Below are 17438 nucleotides of genomic sequence, written 5' to 3'. Positions count from 1 at the left end.
GATTCAAAAAGTTCATGACAAGCTCTGGAGATTGCCTCCCACACCAGGATCATATCTGTCCACTGTGGGATGATTGAAGACCAAATATTTAAGCCATGTGTTTCATGACATGAGGTGAAAATGATGTCAGCTTCCTGAGAGGTTGAAAACTGAGGGTGAAGCCCAGCGGTCCTGCTCTCCTGGCCTGGCTCAGGAGAATGTGGGTGACGCTTCTGTATTCTAAGGCATGGAATCTGGAATAGGGCAACATGTGGGTGGCAATGCTTGTGGGCCCCATAGAAGGTAGCCACAACCACTTGGTGGTCTTTTCCAGGCCAGGCCACAAACTATCCCTTAATGGGTCTGAACTTGGAAAGAAATATGACAAAGACCATATTTCCTTCTTGGAGGTAGGGAAACACCATTATGATGGTTGCACCAAATGAGGCTCATGGGGAGTCTTTGAAAAGTATTCAAGATCCCTAGGTGTCCTGTGGTTGAAAGGAAGAAGCAGTATTTATGAAAACTGTATGGTCTATCTCTAAATGACCCAAAGGTTGTCTCTATCTTTCTGAAAAGTACCCAGCAGAGCCCATGCCGAGGAAGCACCACTGTGAACAGCTCCATGTAGCAGAGAACACACCAGCTCCTTCCCTTAATAACTGTGTAGTTGTTTCTGGACTTGCTGCCAAAATTTAAACATGATAGAGTTGGAGACTTGTCTTCCTGCCCTCTGCTATCCTGTGTTACATCTGGTGAAGCTGGTGAAGGAGGGGGAGAGGAAGCTTGGAAAACTGGTGAATGTTTCAAATCTCTAAGTGTGACTCTCCAGCCAGGTCCTTTTCACCACTCTCCAAGAAAACGTTGGGGCAGCCACAGTAGCTCCTGAGGGGTTGTTACAGCTGCCTCTGAAGTAGCTGTCACTCACAGGCCAGTGAGTATCAGAGATTCTGGCCTTCTGTGAAGGTCAAGGACTGTAGTGGGCACTACTTCTACCAGCCTGCTCTGGTGTCGCCTGGGACAGTGATCAAGGCTGGTGAGGAAGAGTGACAGGCAGTCAGCTTTGTCAGCTCCACCTCATTCAGACACTGCTAGCCCCTTCTTTTGGAAGAGGTGCTGTTTGCAAGAAGTGACGTAGGGAAATCTGCAGGCACCCGCTCTTCCTGTGCTGGCGGACAAAGTGGGTAACGGCAATGTCTCCGAGCATGTGTCCATGGCATGGCGTGCTGGGCCCTGAGCAAACATAGCTCAGCCTGGATTTCTCACAATCAACTGTTCTGTATGTAACATGCAATAGAGAGGGGCCTATCAGGGACCTTCCTAGATCTGGGGGGCTGGGCCAGGAGAAGTTTGGCTTGCCAGGTGGTAGGAAATGGGAGGAGAAGGATTGTGGCTTAGCTCATGGAAAGACCACAGCTCAACTCATGGAGGAATCTACTTCCTGATCATCCCAGTCATGGACAAGACTGCGAGGTAAGGCTATGTTTCAAGGAGTTGGCCTGGTTCACCTCTTGGCCAGTGTAGATTTTAGAGCACTCTTCAGAGAAGGGATGGCCCTTTACTGCCAAGTTCTCCCTTTGCATCCCTTGTCCTGTGGACGCATACCCACCCCCATCCCGTCAAACAGCTTTTTCTCAGAGACCTACCTTGGGTTTGAAGGCAATGAGCTTCAGGATCATTTCCACCGTGAAGAGGCCAGTGAAAAGCATATTGAGTATATTCATGGCAATTTTGAAGAGGCAGCTCTGGCCGTAATGCTAAGTGGAGGGAGGGAAGGGGAAGACCATGAACATGAGGCTGAAGTCCTTTGGCTCTTTATCACCTTTGTCCAGCTTTCTCATGTCTACATGCCCAGCCCCCATGTCTACAGGGATCCTCCCTGAGCCATCCTCAGAAGGCTGCCCATCATGCCTTGGGCAGGCAGGTGGACTCTGAAGACACTGCAAGCTCTTGCCTTTCCTCCCATCTCTGATAACTGGGGTGGCAGAGATCTGAGTTCCTGATGATTGGGCATGATGACTTCTGGATGTTTCTGGTACTTGAGAACCTTGGCACAAACTGACTTCCTTGTAGGTAGGGGTATACCCCATGCCTTATGATGATGACTCCAGGCTTACTCTCTTGGTTCTCTACCTCCTCTATTCTGTTATCCATCCAGGGCCCCAGGGATTCTTTCATAAGGTCTCAGAGGAGCCTCATCCCTGAGAAGGGATACCTGTCTTTCGCTCACTCTTCTGTCTCTCTCACTTTCCCAGCTGCAGGCAGATGACCACTTGACCTGGCCTCATGGTTCCTTCTATTACATCCTTCCCCAGCATTTTCCCTAGGCTAGCCCCCCACCCATAGACTGACCTGCATGGCCAGGCAGATGGTGTTGAGCAGGATAAGGACGAACATCAGATACTCGAAGTAGGTAGAGTTGACCACATACCACACTTTATACTGGTGCTGGTTCTTGGGGATGTACCTTCGCAAGGGCCGGGCCTTGAGGGCATATTCCACACACTGTCTCTGGAGGGGAAGAAGGAGAAGTGAAGGCACATGAGGGAAGAGTAGGGATGATGAAGGGTGCGTGGCAGTAAAAAGTAGGATGCATGTGAAACCACCTGGGAAGGTGTTCTCAGGCTCTAGCTCACAGATGTGGCATGTAATGTCAAGCATGCTTTTCATTTTTCTGGCTTCCTTTATCAAGGACAGAGGCTCTGTCCATCAAATCTTTATCCAGATTGCAAGCAAGGAGCTTAGCTCCTTTTCTAAAACTGGTAATGACTGGTGCATTGCTCAGCAAGTGCATGGTGCCTGATAAATACTGATTGGCTCATAGCTCTCATTGGTTATGTTCTATACCAGGTTCTCCATGGGCTATCTCTTGCCTAATTTATTTTTTTCTATCCTAAATCCTTCTTCCTTATTGTCCAGTATCTATAAGATCAGAAGACACAGAACTGTCAAGAGAGGAACTCTTGTTCTAACTAAAGTCTTGGGAATATAGAAAATGTCAGGCAATAGCTATGCAGCCCACCCAAATCTCTAAATCAGGAAGTAAAAAGCCACTCCAGCCTGCTTGACCCTTGACGTCCACGCTTAATCCCCAAGCCTTGCCGATCTGACCTCCTGCTTTTACATCTTTACTACAAAGAACTGCTGTTAGGTCAGGCTCTCTACACCCTCATCTACACTTTCCAACTGACTTCCCCCCTTGCCTTCCTTTCCACACCAAGTCTACACAGCAGCCCGGACGCTGACTCTAAAGTTAAGTAGCAGATATCTAAGCCCACAAAGGGTCCAGCTTTTCTGCCATGCTCAGAGCTGGGCAGACGGGCCTGTGTCCTCAGGAGCTGGCTTTGTTCGGAACATGTTTCCACTGGGAGTGCAAAGAGGGCTGAGGTCTCACACCTCTGTCCAACCCCAACAGCACATTAGTCACCGAGGAGCTGCTAGCCCATTCCGGCAAGCTAACAGAATGTATTCTAGACCTTGGTGTCACCATTTCACCCCCTCTTCAGACTCTCTGCTCCCCACCCCTGCTCAGACCTCTGTTTTGCTTGAGAAGCCATCTAAGTGGTTTCTCTTGGCCATGCCAAGCTCGCGTTCCCACATTGCTCATTCTCTCCTTTGTCAGTGGTGCCAACACACCTGGGCATAGAGTAACTTTCCCATTTTTGGAAATGACATACATTTCTTTTTTCCACGTTGCCTGAAACAAAGTGTCACTATGCGGAAGCGTAACAAACATTTGCTGATTGAGCACATTGTCCAGACCTGGGATTTGTGAGGATTTAATGTCTGTTGGGTCTAAGAAATGCTGGATCCATATTTCTGCTGCAGGAATTTGGAACAAAACCCTGTTCTGTCAGATGACAGGACAGAGAACCTTGGTATCCACACACGTCTCTCCAAATACCCTAGGCTCCCTTCTGAGTGGGTCTTGGACAGCCAACCTCTGCATTTTCTTATGTGGGCCCTGCTTTCTTCCTCTCCTTCCCAGAAGGCTACCTGGTTCTTGTCCAGCTCACAGTTCTTGTACTCTTGCTCCCCCTGCTCCTGGAAGGTGACAATGACGAAACCCACGAAGATGTTCATCATGAAGAAGGCAATGATGATGATGTAGATGATGAAGAAGATGGAGATCTCCACACGGTAGTTGTAGATGGGGCCCTTGTCTTCTGTGTGGGAGTCGATGGAGCGGTACAGCAGCCTACAGGAGGAGACAGGCTCACAGAGTGAACTGGAGAAGCAGTGTCACCTCCATGAGATGATAGCACCACTGCTCCCAGGGATCCCTGCAATCAAAGGAAACAGCTCCAGGCTGGGGCCAGAGGGTCTGGGCTCAAGTCCCATCCAGGCAAACCAATGAATCTCTTTGGCACTGAGTCCACAACTGTCAAGTGGAAATGGTAATTCCCTATTTTCCTATCTTACAGAGCAGCTGGTAAAATATATACACCGTGTCTTGAAACTGTCAAGAGCTGTTGAACTGCAACATTCATCACTAACATCAATTCCAAATACAGAAATATTGGTAAATATTGAAACAGCTTTGTAAACTGGCATGGGCCCAAGGAGGTGAGGCCAAACAAAAAGTAAATCTGAGAAAAAAATTCATTTAGATAAAATAAAACTAGCATGATTCTAGATCATTCACATCATCTACAGTGGTTTAGATGACACTTATACGTAAGTCTGCCATTCATTACACTCTGGACTATGGGACCAATTGAGCTTGTTCTTCATGGACCAGGATGATTTCCTCTTCTTCTGTTGTAATTTCCCTAGTATATGCCTATTCTCTGAGCGTCACTTATATATTGCTATATAGTAAGGGCAAATCCCATCCATGCACTTTTGGATGGGGACATAGGTGTTTAAACCAAGATACAAAGAGCACTAGATGGCCCAGACTGCTACCAGCAATGCTGTGGGGAGACCAATGGGCTGGTCCAGTAGGGAAAATGTCACATCTGCAGAGGTCTGGATGGGACACCTGGCTTTTGTTTCTTTTCTACTCAACAGTGTCAGTGTAGACAAAGCTTTATCCAAGGAGATGAATACACAGTCTAATCAGACAGACCTCTCGGCTACCTTCACCCATGTCAGCTACATGTGGCGAGTGGTAAACTCGGTGGCGATCAAAGGTTTACACCAGAGAAATTCTTTCTGTATTTGACTCTGAAATGCCATAAAGATAATGGCAGGGACTCCCAGTCTTGTGACTCATACTGAGCTTGGGAAAAGGAGTTAAAAGATTTCCATTTTTGGTTGAGGTTTCTAAAATGCTGCGGATGTATTGAGTGGGACAGTACTTGTATAACATACACAAGGCCCTCAGTGAAATCCTCTGCACCCTCCATCTCCAACAATATCTTCATAAGAGCTTTTGTTTTTGTGACAAGGTCTCGCTCTGTAGTTTTAGCTGGCCTGGAACTCACTACATAGACGAGGCTAGTGTCAAGCCTCTGGCTCCCCACTGCTGGGGTTAAAGGCATGCACTACCATGCCCAGCTAAAAGTCTATGTTTCTGCAGTGATCATGTTCTAGGGGAGTTTTAGAAACAATCTCACTGCCCAAGGATAACATAAGTATGACCTCTGGGTTGTAAATTCAGAGAAGTTATAAGACCTTGGGTAATAACTGGACAGCCAGTGTGGGTAATAATTGGACAGCCAGTGTCTCAACTCTCTAATGTCAGGGTTGTGAGCCTGGATAATCGTACTCACTCTGGCCATCCTTCAAAGGTGGAGACAGTGAAGAGGGCCATCATGGCTGCCAGAACATTGTCAAAGTCAAACTTGCTGTTCTCCCAGCTTCGAGGCTGGATAATGGGGTGGTCAACCTCTCCATCTTTGTATGTGATATAGTTACCCCTGAGAAAGGAAGAGAAAGGTAATCATAGGATGTCCCACATCTGTACCATCAATGATTCCTGGCATGCTGGGTGGGATGCAACCATGTTACCCCAGCCATCAGAAAAAAAATCAGTGGCTTGACCTTTGAGGAATGAAGTCACATGTCACAAAAATGAGGTCAGATATCGAGATGGGTGAGAGGACAGTCTTGACTCCTCTCTAGCCAAGCCACCAACCTCCCCCGAGTTAATCAGTTCTGGCTCGGGGAGCCTGCCAGCTTAAACTCACTTGCATTCTGCCTCCGTCTGTTTGGAACTATCTGAGCAGGTGTAGAGCTTTCCCTGGAAGAGAAGAACAATGGGATTAGAGATGCTCCTCCAGGGATGGATCCAGCAGAAGATGATCAATCAGTATGTCTGGAGCACAGTCCTGAGTTCGAGCTTCGGGGGCAACAGGTGAACAATGAACAGAGTCCAGATGCAGAGGACACGACCCCCCATTCAGCTGAGAGCGCACTCAAACTCGAAAGCAGGAGCACCAACCTTGGAAGGCTCTGCTCTCTAGGAAGGTCTTGAGAGGAAGAAAGGGGGGATCTGGGCTTGGAGGGAGTTTATGGGAGGGAGTCAGTGGAAATTTACCCAGCGGGGGTGAAGGGCAGGGAAAGAGCACTTCCGGTGAGGGACTAGCAGAACTAAAGAGATGGAAGCCGAAGAGAAGAAAGCAGCCAGGCCTCTGGCCTCAGGCTGGGTGCTGCAGTATGGGCAAGGAGCTGTTCTGGGTCAGTAACTGCTGTGGGCTTTAAACCAAGGACGGACAGATGGGCACCAGAGGGTAAAAGTTATCTGGAAAGAAGGGCAGCTAACCGAAGGGTGGTACAACAGAGAGCACAGAGGCCGTTAGCTGGGAGAGGCAGAGCCGACTTCCCTCTACCCTCTTGGTCTGGAAAGCACAAGGAGGTTGTGGTCCGAGACTACACTGCCTCAGTCTGATTGACAGGTTGTGGTCTGAGGTCACACTGCCTCAGTCTGATTGACAGGTTTGGTCAGAGGTCACACTGCCTCAGTCTGATTGACAGGTTGTGGTCAGAGGTCACACTGCCTCAGTCTGATTGACAGGTTGTGGTCTGAGGTCACACTGCCTCAGTTTGATTGACAGGTTGTGGTCTGAGACTACACTGCCTCATTCTGATTGACAGGTTGTGGTCTGAGGTCACACTGCCTCATTCTGATTGACAGGTTGTGGTCTGAAGTCACATTGCCTCATTCTGATTGACAGGTTGTGGTCAGAGGTCACACTGCCTTAGTCTGATTGACAGGTTGTGGTCAGAGGTCACACTGCCTCAGTCTGATTGACAGGTTGTGGTCAGAGGTCACACTGCCTCATTCTGATTGACAGGTTGTGGTCTGAGGTCACACTGCCTCAGGTCTGATAGGCTGTAGTCAGAGGTCACACTGTTCTGCACACCTGACTTAGACTGCTGTCCCCTCTTGGATCTGTTGGCTCCCTTCCCTGGGAATGCTGAGGAGAGGGAAGGAGGCAGGACTTACCTTGAAAAGCTGGACCCCAATGCAGGCGAACATGAACTGCAGCAGAGTGGTGACAATTACAATGTTCCCAATGGTCCTGATGGCCACAAACACGCACTGAACCACGTGCTGCAATGGGAAGAGAGAATAGGAAGCAGATGAGGTTTCAGCCTAAGCAGCCTTGAGCTAGTCCCTGGACTCATCCACATAGGCAGGCAGGCAGATCCTATGCTCCGAGTGAGAGGAAACAGGCTCCCAGACAACCTTTCCATTCACACTGATGGAACTCATACAATGCAAAGGGCTCTCTGGACTCTGGGTGGTGACAGAGATACAAGTTCTTCCAAACTCCTGTCTGAGTGGTGAAAAGACCAATGTTAACTCAAAAAAGGCTTCTCCCTTGCTTTAACCCTACTTTTGAATCCTACCTAAGTGGAAGGGCACTATGCATGCTCTGTTTGTCTGTCGAGCCAGCTAAGGAGCAAATACGGGAAATTCAACTGCCCCGAAGACCGCTCCTTGGAGCCAGTCCTGACTGTTGGTGGGGGAGAAAAGATTTCAGTTTCAGATGAGAAGTTCCTTTTCACCTCTCACTTGGTGTACACTTGTGCAAGGTCTACCCGCTCCTTCAACGTGTCAGAGACAGCTCTGAGAGTTTCTTCAGGGATAGTCTTCCCTTTCAGGAAGACTCCCATGGAATAGGGACACCCCTCTCTGTTCTCCTTTTACCAGCCAGGGTTTACCCCTCTCCTTGGGGTGCTGGGGAAGGTGTCCCTCCATCTGCCTTATGCTGCCCTTTTCACTCCTCACATCCGGTTTTCTCTTCCTTGTATCTGACGGTTAATATTAATTATCACTTGACAGGATCTGGAATCACCTAGGAGACATCCTCCAGGCCCAACTATGAGGGATTAATTATCTTCTGGGTGTGCCTGTGAAAGGTTATGTTGATTAGGTTAATTGAGGTGGGAAACCCTATACTAAAATGTGGGCAGTAACATTCCCTGGGTCCTGGTCTGCATAAAAAAGAGAAAGCTACCTGAACACAAGCATTCATCACTCTCCGATTTCTTATTGTCATGTGACCAGCAGCATCAAGCTCCTGCTGGTTGACTTTGCTGCCATTATGTACTGTACCCTTGAACTGTGAACTGAAGTAAATAATTTCTCCCTTGATCTACTTTAGTCAGGGTACATATTTTATCACAGACACAGGAAAAGAAGCTAAGACACCATAGGTGTTACCATGGGAAATGCTCAACTGATCCCTCTAAAGACTCCCCTTTGGGTTGTCTACTCTTCTTCATAGTGCGAGGACATAGAACATGTGGCTAAAATGTTGGCATATGTGCCTGTGATTTTCCTTCCTGGCCAGAATTTCTGATCTGAGAGGAAGCCAGGCTTTAAAGTTTCCCCAGGATAATGAAGTTCCCTTCTCCTAATAGCTGATAGTTAAATCCTGATTATTCCAAAGACATTCGTGCCACTATTTGCATCAGCGGGCTAATCCTGCCACGACAGCCATCATTTTATCACATGGTGTTCATAGCTTGGAAAGATCGATGATTACTTCTCTCATCTGGTAGCATGTATAGCACTTTCCAGCACCATGAAAACCAGCCAATAGGGATAAAGCTTCCAGGTCAGCTTGATTTCTCTATGTTCCATGACTCAAATATCTGGCACCTTCAACAGTAGGGTCTTACCATTAAGCTCTGGAGGGTAACTAAGAATAATGGCAACAGCCTATAATGTTTGGGGGTTTATGGTCCCCATTGGCCAGCAAGTCCAAAAGAGGTAACTATTCTGGGTATTAGACTATTTGCTATCCTGTTTAGTGGGAGCATTGTTCCTGCTCCTGTTGTAGGGTAACTCCATTTAAACTGTTTTCATATGTGTATGTAATATATCTTAGGAATCTTCTACAGTAGTAGATTTCCATATGACTTTTTCCAAAGGCCTTTAATGTTAGTTCTCCTGTCTCCATAATCCCTCTTAGATCCTGCCAATGTCCCTGACCCATGTAATCATTCTTGTTTCCATAACACATTCTTCCAAGGCTCAGGGGTGAACCTAGAAGAGGGGGCAGAAAGATCGCAAGAGAGGCAGTGGATGGCTGCAACAAAACTGTTTTATGGACACAACAGGGCAGTTGCACCTCTTAACTCACAGAAGTTATGACAACCTGTCCAAGACCTGCAAAAGTTCAAGCCAGAAAAGCTCCAGCATGGAGGAGAGAGGTTGGCACAAAGTTCCTACCTCTAGCCAAGGAACTATTGGCAACTGATGGCTGTTGGGAGAAGGAGAGCCATTTACTTTAAGGGTATGTGTGACTCCTGTAAATCAACCATGATCCAGGGGATGGCCTCACACCCAAGAGTATTTGGGCAGCACAAATCAGACTCATAGGTCACAAAAAACAGGAGGACATGAGGTTGGGTGGGCAGGGAGGTGGGGGTGGATCTAGGCGACATAAGGGGAGCAGGGATGAATAGGATCAAAATATATTGGATGAGAGTCTCAAAGAATTAATGAAAATATTATTAAAATATTTTCAATAAAAAGGTTGTAAAGCTTAAAATATAAAAAAGAGATGACATTGGTATGACTAAATTGGCTATAATGAAAGGTTATTAAAAATTCTTAAGGTCAAAATTCAATACCCTGAGATAAAACTGATGGCTGAGTAGAATTTAAAAAGAAAAGGCCCAGCGAACAAGACTATTCTATTCTATCCTTTTATCAAATAAACCATTTAAAACTTAGTGATTAGATTTCATACAAATGTTAAAATACTAAGACTGTGTGTTTACCAATGGGGTAAAGCCTTCTTTAGCTGAATGGCCACCACCTCAATAACAGGAGAAAGTTTATTAAAAATAATTACTTGAAAAAATTATTCCTACTTGGGGACATGCTTGTTAAATCACATATAATAATGACAAAACTTATTTTAGTAGATGGCATTTAAATCTATTTTAAAAGTTTGATCTATTATACACAATTCTATCCCCCTGCCTATGATCTTCAGTCTCCTAGCTTGGTGGGTAAGTAACCACATTGCACGAGCTGTAAAAACTAAAGCTTTTGCTTCCTTAGCCTATGACATTCTTGTTGGCTCTGTGAAATCTAAGATCTACTTATCCTTTTGAAAAACATTTATTATCTCTTTATAAAATCTTTATAAAATCATTATTGGGTGTCCCATTAAAATTAAGTTAATCAACAAACCATCTTGTCCTTTTTTTTTTTTTTTTTTTTTTTTTTTTTTTTTAATTTGACCCAAGCTAGACTTATCTGGAAAGGGGAACCTCAACTGAGAAAATGCTTCCATCAGATTACTTATAATGTGGGATTAAGGATTTGTGTGGGAAGGCCCAGCCCACTTGCAGAGAGTTCTGAGTTGCGTGAGAAAGCAGGCTAAGCAAGCCGTGAAAAGCAAGCCGATAAGCAGCACTCCTCCATGGCCTCTGCCTCAGTTCCTGCTTTCTGGTTCCTGCCCTGACTTCCCTGTATGGTGGACTACAACTGTGAGCTGGAATAAACCCAAGTTGGTTTTGGTCATTATTATAGCTAACCTTGATTGTCAACTTGACTGTATCTGGAATCAATGAAATCCCAAACAACCTGGGCATGTCTATGAAGAATTTTCTTGATTGGATTATTTGAAGTGGGAAGGTCTCCCTAAATCTGGGCCACAACTTCTTGTGGCAGCCCACATAAAAGGACAAGGAAGAGGAAACTTTTGCCTTTTGCCTGCTTGCACCCTCTTTCACTGGCAAGTGCATCTATCCTGTGCTGAGGCGTTCCTTTGCTGGTGACAGAACCTACTTCTTTGGGATTCCAATGTAAAACCAAGAGCAGCATCGCTCTAGGACTCCCCTGGGACTCCAGCATGAGACTGGGACTGCTGAGACATTCAGGCTCCTGGACTGAACAGCTACAGAATCCTTGGCCTTTACATTGTAAGACAGCTATTGTTGGACTGTTTAGACCACAGCACATAAGCCACTCTAATAAATTCCATACACATAACTCCATCACTCTGTTCCTTTAGAGAACCCTGACTAATACAGTCATAGAGTTTATCACAGCAATAGAAACCTAAGTAGGACAAAAAATTTTACCAGGTACACGGGCTATTGCTGTGACAACCTGACCACGTTGTTTGTAGAAAGACTTTGGAACCTTGGACTGGAAACACCATTTAGTGAGCATAGCTTTACTGGGATGTTCTAGGAGCTTGGATGACAGGAATGCTGTCAGGGATGCAGATGATAGAGAGGCCTGGCTTGTGATGTTTCAAAGAGAAACAAAGACTACCAGGGATGTTTGAGTGATACTCTGAATCAAGAATCTATAGTTCTGGTCAGCTGGAGCTGAAGAATCAGCTGTGATTAACACGAGACCAGCACCATTAAAGTGAAACCTTTGTTTTGATGGGACAATCAATGCTGGTTATCTGGAGCTGAGAAATTAACAGTAATTAAGAAGAGACTGGCATCACTGAGGTGAGTCTTCTGGGAGTATTTCCTCAGGGTAGGCACACAGCACACAGCTGTGGTCCCAAGAGGTCCAAGGCTGCATCTCAGGTTGGCAGCTGAAGGTGGTAGTGATTTTGGAGGCATGAAGGGGTCATGGATAGTAGCTGAGTTCTGGCACTAGGTAGAAGGGCTGGAGTCCCTGAAGAAAGGTTTGGAAAGGCCATTGGTGAAGGTGTAGCTTTAGCTGCAGTGAAGACCCCAGAATACTGGAGGTAACAATACCGTGGGCTGACCACCAAGGACTAGCCTAAGCCTATGAGATGAGCTGGAGCTCAGAAGATCATGAGTGAGGCCCAGATGTCAAAACATTTAACTTTTTACACTGCTTACTTTTGATTTTGCTTTTATTTGATGGTGACTGTGCCCTGGTTCTTCCCTCTTGGAATATGAAAGTATTTAACTTAGTTTGAATTTTATAGGAGCCCACAGTTAAAAGATGGAACTTTTAAAGAAATACTGGATTTTTAGAGCCTTTGGACTTTCAAATGCTGAAAAATTTAAAGACCATGGGACTTATAAAGAGATACTATGTTTTACATTATGATATTGATATTAATATTAATATGACATCTTAGAGATAAATGAGAAAGGAAACTTCATGGTTTAATAGCATTGTGTTTGTGTGTCAAATTAGCAAGGAGCCAATTGTCCTGGGTGGTTTGTCAACTTGAAGAAAGCTAGAGTTATCTGGGAAGAGGAACCTCAGTTGAGAAAATGCTTCCATCAGATTTCTGTAGGCAAGCCTATGGGACTTTTTTTTGACTAATGACTGATGTGGAAGGGCACAGCCCACTGGAGGTGGTGCCACCCCTGTATGTGTAGTCCTCAGTTGAATAAGAAAGCAGGCTGAGCAAGCCACGAAGAGTAAGCCAGTAAGCAGTACTCCTCCATGGTTTCTGCTTCAGTTCCTGCATTGAGTTCCTCCTCTGACTTCTCTTTATGATGGGCAACAACTGTAAGCTTAAATAAACTCTTCCTCAGGTTGCCTTTGGTCATGGCATTCATCACAGCAAAAGAACCCCAACCAAGATGCATCTTTGTTAAAGAGAGACATAATCTGTAAAGAAAATGAGATTACAAAATTTGTAGAAAAGTGGGTGTATCTGGAAAGTATTATACCAAATGAGGTAGCCCCAACTCAGACAGACAAAAATTGTATGTTTTCTCTTATATGTTGGTTGTTAGCTTCAAATATTGTGATCTGTGTATTTATCCTGGAGCACGTATAGAAGTCTGGGAACTAGCAACAGGTGAATGGATGGGGAAATACACTAACGAAGAGGGGATAGATTACAGAATTAAAGTAGAGAAGGGAGACATTGGGACAGAAAGGTTTAAGTAGGCATTGGCAGTGATGGGGCTAAAGAAACAAGGGGCTGGGGAAAGGGTGAAGTGAAATGAAGTGTGCGTGAAGAAGCCGCATGGGAACTACGACCTTGACACCAAAGCACACGTTATAACAAAATGGGGGAGTAGAACACACATGAAAGAATGGGGTCATGGGTCCTGAGAGATGGAGATGGGAACAAGGAGGGTGGGAAAATCAGGTAGTGAGTGGGCTAACCAAAAATTAAGGCTTATGAAGAAGTCTTATGAAATCCCACTAGTTTTATCAAAAGAGTTATGAATTCCAGCACGGAGGGGGAGGGGCTCCTGATACCTGACCCTAGCTGAGGAGCTAATGGCTCTTAATGGCTGCTGAGGGACAGGACAGAGAGCCATTTTCCTTAGAAGAGTGGGGGCTGGCCATTGGTAGACTGCCAGCACTCCAATAGATACCCCTCTTCCACATGCCCACATGAGCAGCACTAATTGGACTTAATTTGTGAGTTAAGAAAAAGACAAGAAATTAGGAGGGAGATGGGAGATATTGGCAGCAGGTGGTGGGGAGGGGGTAGGAAAGGAGGAGGATGGATAAGGCTGCGATACATTGTACATGTCTATAAATTTTTCAAAAGAAAACAAGTATAAATTTTTCAAAAGAAAACAACTGATACCACATGAAAACATGGTCTTTTCAGATGAGTGGATAATGAAAATGTGGTACATATACACAGTGGAATCTTTTCCAACATAAAGAAAAATTAATGAAATTTGTAGGAAAATGAATAGAATCAGAGACTATTGTATTACGTAAGGTGATCCGGGCACAGAAAGACAACTGCAAGTTCTTTCATTTGGACCTTGGCTTCTAATGAAGTCTGTGCATTTAGGTGGGAGCAAATGTGGGCAGGAAACAAGAAAAGGGACAACGAGATGGGAAGACAGAAGCTTCAAGGAAGGGAGAGCAGAAGACATGAGGTATGAAAGTGGAAGCAGGTCCTGAGGGCGGAGAGAAACAATGGGGGGAAGCGGGCAGGATGTGATGGCGGAGAAGTGAGGAGAGGGGAGCTAATCAATCAGAGTGAGGTATGACAGTTCCACAAGGAGAAAACCCGCTACGCCGTAGACCAATTCAAATAGCAAATGAATAAGTAATTAAACACCAACAGAAACATGGTATTTGGAGCACCCAGATTATGATTACTCATATTTGTCTCCAAAATAAACTACCTCTTATTCTCTTTAAGGGAAAATCTGTGGAGTTTTGTTTGTTTGTTTATTCGTTGCATTAACAAGGGTTTGGAAAACCAAACAGTATAATAATTAACTCAAAAATGGCTCCTCCCTTGTCTTAGTCCTACCTATCTGAATGCTACCTAGGTGGAAGAGTACTGTGTGTGCCTCATGACATCTGTCTGCTGAGCCAGGTAAGGAACAAATGAGGGAAATTCAATTGCTCTGAAGGCCACTCCCTGGAGCCAGCCCTGTAACTGCCCTGCCTCCTAGGAACCAGTTAGGAGACCCATTCAACACTACATGGATGCTAGAACCTGGGAAGGGAGGGCCAGTGACTTCCTAGTATCTTGGTCCCTCTCTGTCTATATCAAGTCAGTCAACTTCTTTGCTTATGCTCTCTTGATGCAAATTAGACACCTGGGACCCCAGCCTCAGTGTCGACCTTGCCAAGCATCAGGTAAACAGAAACTGACTCATCACCTGAGGTATCTGCGGGAGGGGGCAACCCCTTGAAACGTTTTGCTTAAGACAGTGACTCTCCCATGGTTGACACTCATCTATCCATCCCGTAGCCCATCTGTCACCTCCGCTGCCACCAGCCAGAGGGAGAGCTAATGTTTACTGCATTGATGGCTGCCCACGCAGACCTTCTCCCTTTACCTTTAGCCCCTTGGCCCTGTTGATGGCCCTCAGGGGCCTGAGGACCCGCAGCACTCGTAAAATCTTCACAACGTTGATTGCGCTGGACCTGGGAGAGAAACAGGGTTGGCGGTCAGTTCCCCTACCTGGGTTAGAGCAGAGAGTGGCCTGGGCAGATGCTGTTGTAACTGACTGGTCTTAGATGGACACTGGATAGATAGATAGATAGATAGATAGATAGATAGATAGATAGATAGATAGATAGATAAGTAGGTAGATAGATAGACAGATAGATAGACAAAGAGAGTAGACTCTGTTTTGGGGACTGAGAACTTCTATCACTCACTGCTAAAAACCTGTGGCCTCTTTGTGACCCTGGACTTTCCTGATAGTAAAGACACAGAAGAAGGAGAGGGACAGCTCAGGGTGAAGGCCTGCCTGGCATGCTTGAGAACTTCTTTTGACCTGGTATAGAAAAGGTTGGGGTACAAAAACCAAGTCACTGGCAATAAAATATGTGACTTAAGAGGTATCTACAGTCCCCACTGCTGTGACCTGCCACCTGAATCACTCAGGACACATTTCTTAATTTTCTGTACTCTGGTTTTCATCTGGAAAATGGGGCAGTAGTTAGCTCCAAGGATTGTTTCAGGGATTGAAAGAGAATTTACGGATATCAGTAGTAGGGACTTGGCACATATTATAAATCTAGCCAGTAAAATGGCAGTTTTCACTATCTTGCCTGCCGAAGACATCACCACATTATATACCAAATAAATGCACATTGATGGTGAAACTTCAGACCTTGTGATTGGAGGTGGTAGACATGGGGAAGGAATCCTGAAATATTTCCAAACACAATGCCTGGGTCATTACCCACTACAATATCTAAATTCTACCATGGTTCAGGACATCCTTAGACTTCCATGAGGCAGTGGTGTGCCAGAAACAATTTAAAAGAAAAAGTGGTGTCCCAAGAAACACGGAATGCCAAGGTCATGCCAGAATATCTGGGTGCCTTGGGTTACTTCCTGGTGGGGAGTGGTGACAGGTACCCCCATAAGCCCTTCATAGAGATGGTTAGATGGTTTCCATCTGTCCAACCCAAGTAGAAGTCATTAGCCACACTCAGGTGTTGAGCAGTGTCTGAAGTGTATTCTGACCCAAGGTGCTGTCTAATTAAGGCATCTTCTCCAGCATTTGACAAGAGGACTCAACCTTGCCTGGGATCCAAAAAGAGGGTCTGATGTGTTGGCAAGTGCTGATTTTCTTCTTCCTATGTCAAGAGGGAGCTAGTACAAAAATACAATTTCTCTGGTTCCATGGTATTTATTTCAAAAGACACAAAGGAAGTTCCTCTCTGTCACTGTTCCCACAGCATCCCTGGGAGGCAGGCAGTTTGCACTGCATCACAATGGAAATAATTTAAAGTACAGATTTGAAAACAAAACGAAACAAAACAACCAAGAGGAATTGTTGGTTCAAAGTGAAACAGTGATCTTGGTAGCACTGAGGTGGGAATCTAGATGTCCAGGCTCCCAGGGAGAAATTTTAGGTAACATAATTGATGACCAGAGAAAAGGGTCTCACTTCCATGGCCCCCATATCACAACAGAGGCTAGCCATGAACCATCCCTGGGAAGGGAGACCCAAGATGCCTGGGATACAAGCCTTTCTTGGCTTAGTCTCCTAAAGTCCTGAACACCAAATTTTATAATAGCATTTCCTTGCTTACCTTGTAGGTATGAGTCTGTGTGTGTGTGTGTGTGTGTGTGTGTGTGTGTGTGTGTGTGTGTACCATGGAAGAACAGATATGTGAAAATGTTTTAAAACTCAAAGTGTAGGACTAATAAGCACAGCTGTTAGAATAGGTAGAAACTCAGAATCAAATTTCTTTCAAACCTGAGCAAGGTTTGCAAATTGGCCTTAGAGGGACTCAAGCTAGAGAGTTTTACAACTCATACCCTGTCCTTGTGCATCTGAACCTCCAGGGGTAAGAGCTAGGAAAAAGGCATTCTTTTTAACTTGCCCAGAAGGTTCCTCTGTGCAGCTAAGGTTAAGAATGAGTGCTCCCCACTCTCCTCCTTCTCAACCTCTCTCTTCCCCTTCTCTTTCTATAACAGAAGTGCATACATACCCCGCCCCGTGTGTGTGTGTGTGTGTGTGTGTGTGTGTGTGTGTGTGTGTGTGTGTGTGTGTGGGCTTTGACTGAAGACAGAAGTGGGAATCGGAGAAAGAGCTGAGCTAGGCCAGGGTAGGTCGGAGCAATGGCAGGTTTTGGCAGCTCTAGGGCAGCCCCAGGTCTTATTCACAGTGAAAGAGACTCAGGGACAGGAAGATACCGC

General features: G+C 45.6%; 1 protein-coding gene across 20 annotated transcripts in view; it reads right to left on the bottom strand.

Moving 5' to 3' along the window:
- Positions 1–17438, bottom strand: part of Cacna1c (calcium voltage-gated channel subunit alpha1 C) — a 659151-nt gene that overhangs the window by 67788 nt on the left and 573925 nt on the right. For all 20 annotated transcript variants that reach the window (XM_037204209.1, XM_037204213.1, XM_037204211.1 and 17 more), the window contains 7 exons: positions 15115–15202; positions 7373–7480; positions 6114–6166; positions 5697–5843; positions 3976–4177; positions 2332–2490; positions 1626–1736 (listed from right to left, as the gene is read on the bottom strand). In XM_037204209.1, coding sequence (XP_037060104.1) covers positions 1626–1736; positions 2332–2490; positions 3976–4177; positions 5697–5843; positions 6114–6166; positions 7373–7480; positions 15115–15202 — 868 coding nt within the window. The remainder of the gene's footprint in view (positions 1–1625; positions 1737–2331; positions 2491–3975; positions 4178–5696; positions 5844–6113; positions 6167–7372; positions 7481–15114; positions 15203–17438) is intronic.

Source organism: Peromyscus leucopus, chromosome 3 (genome assembly GCF_004664715.2).
Source record: "Peromyscus leucopus breed LL Stock chromosome 3, UCI_PerLeu_2.1, whole genome shotgun sequence".
NCBI classification, from domain to species: domain Eukaryota; kingdom Metazoa; phylum Chordata; class Mammalia; order Rodentia; family Cricetidae; genus Peromyscus; species Peromyscus leucopus.
The sequence above is the reverse complement of the archived record's forward strand: the minus strand, read 5'-3'. Positions and strand labels throughout refer to the sequence as shown.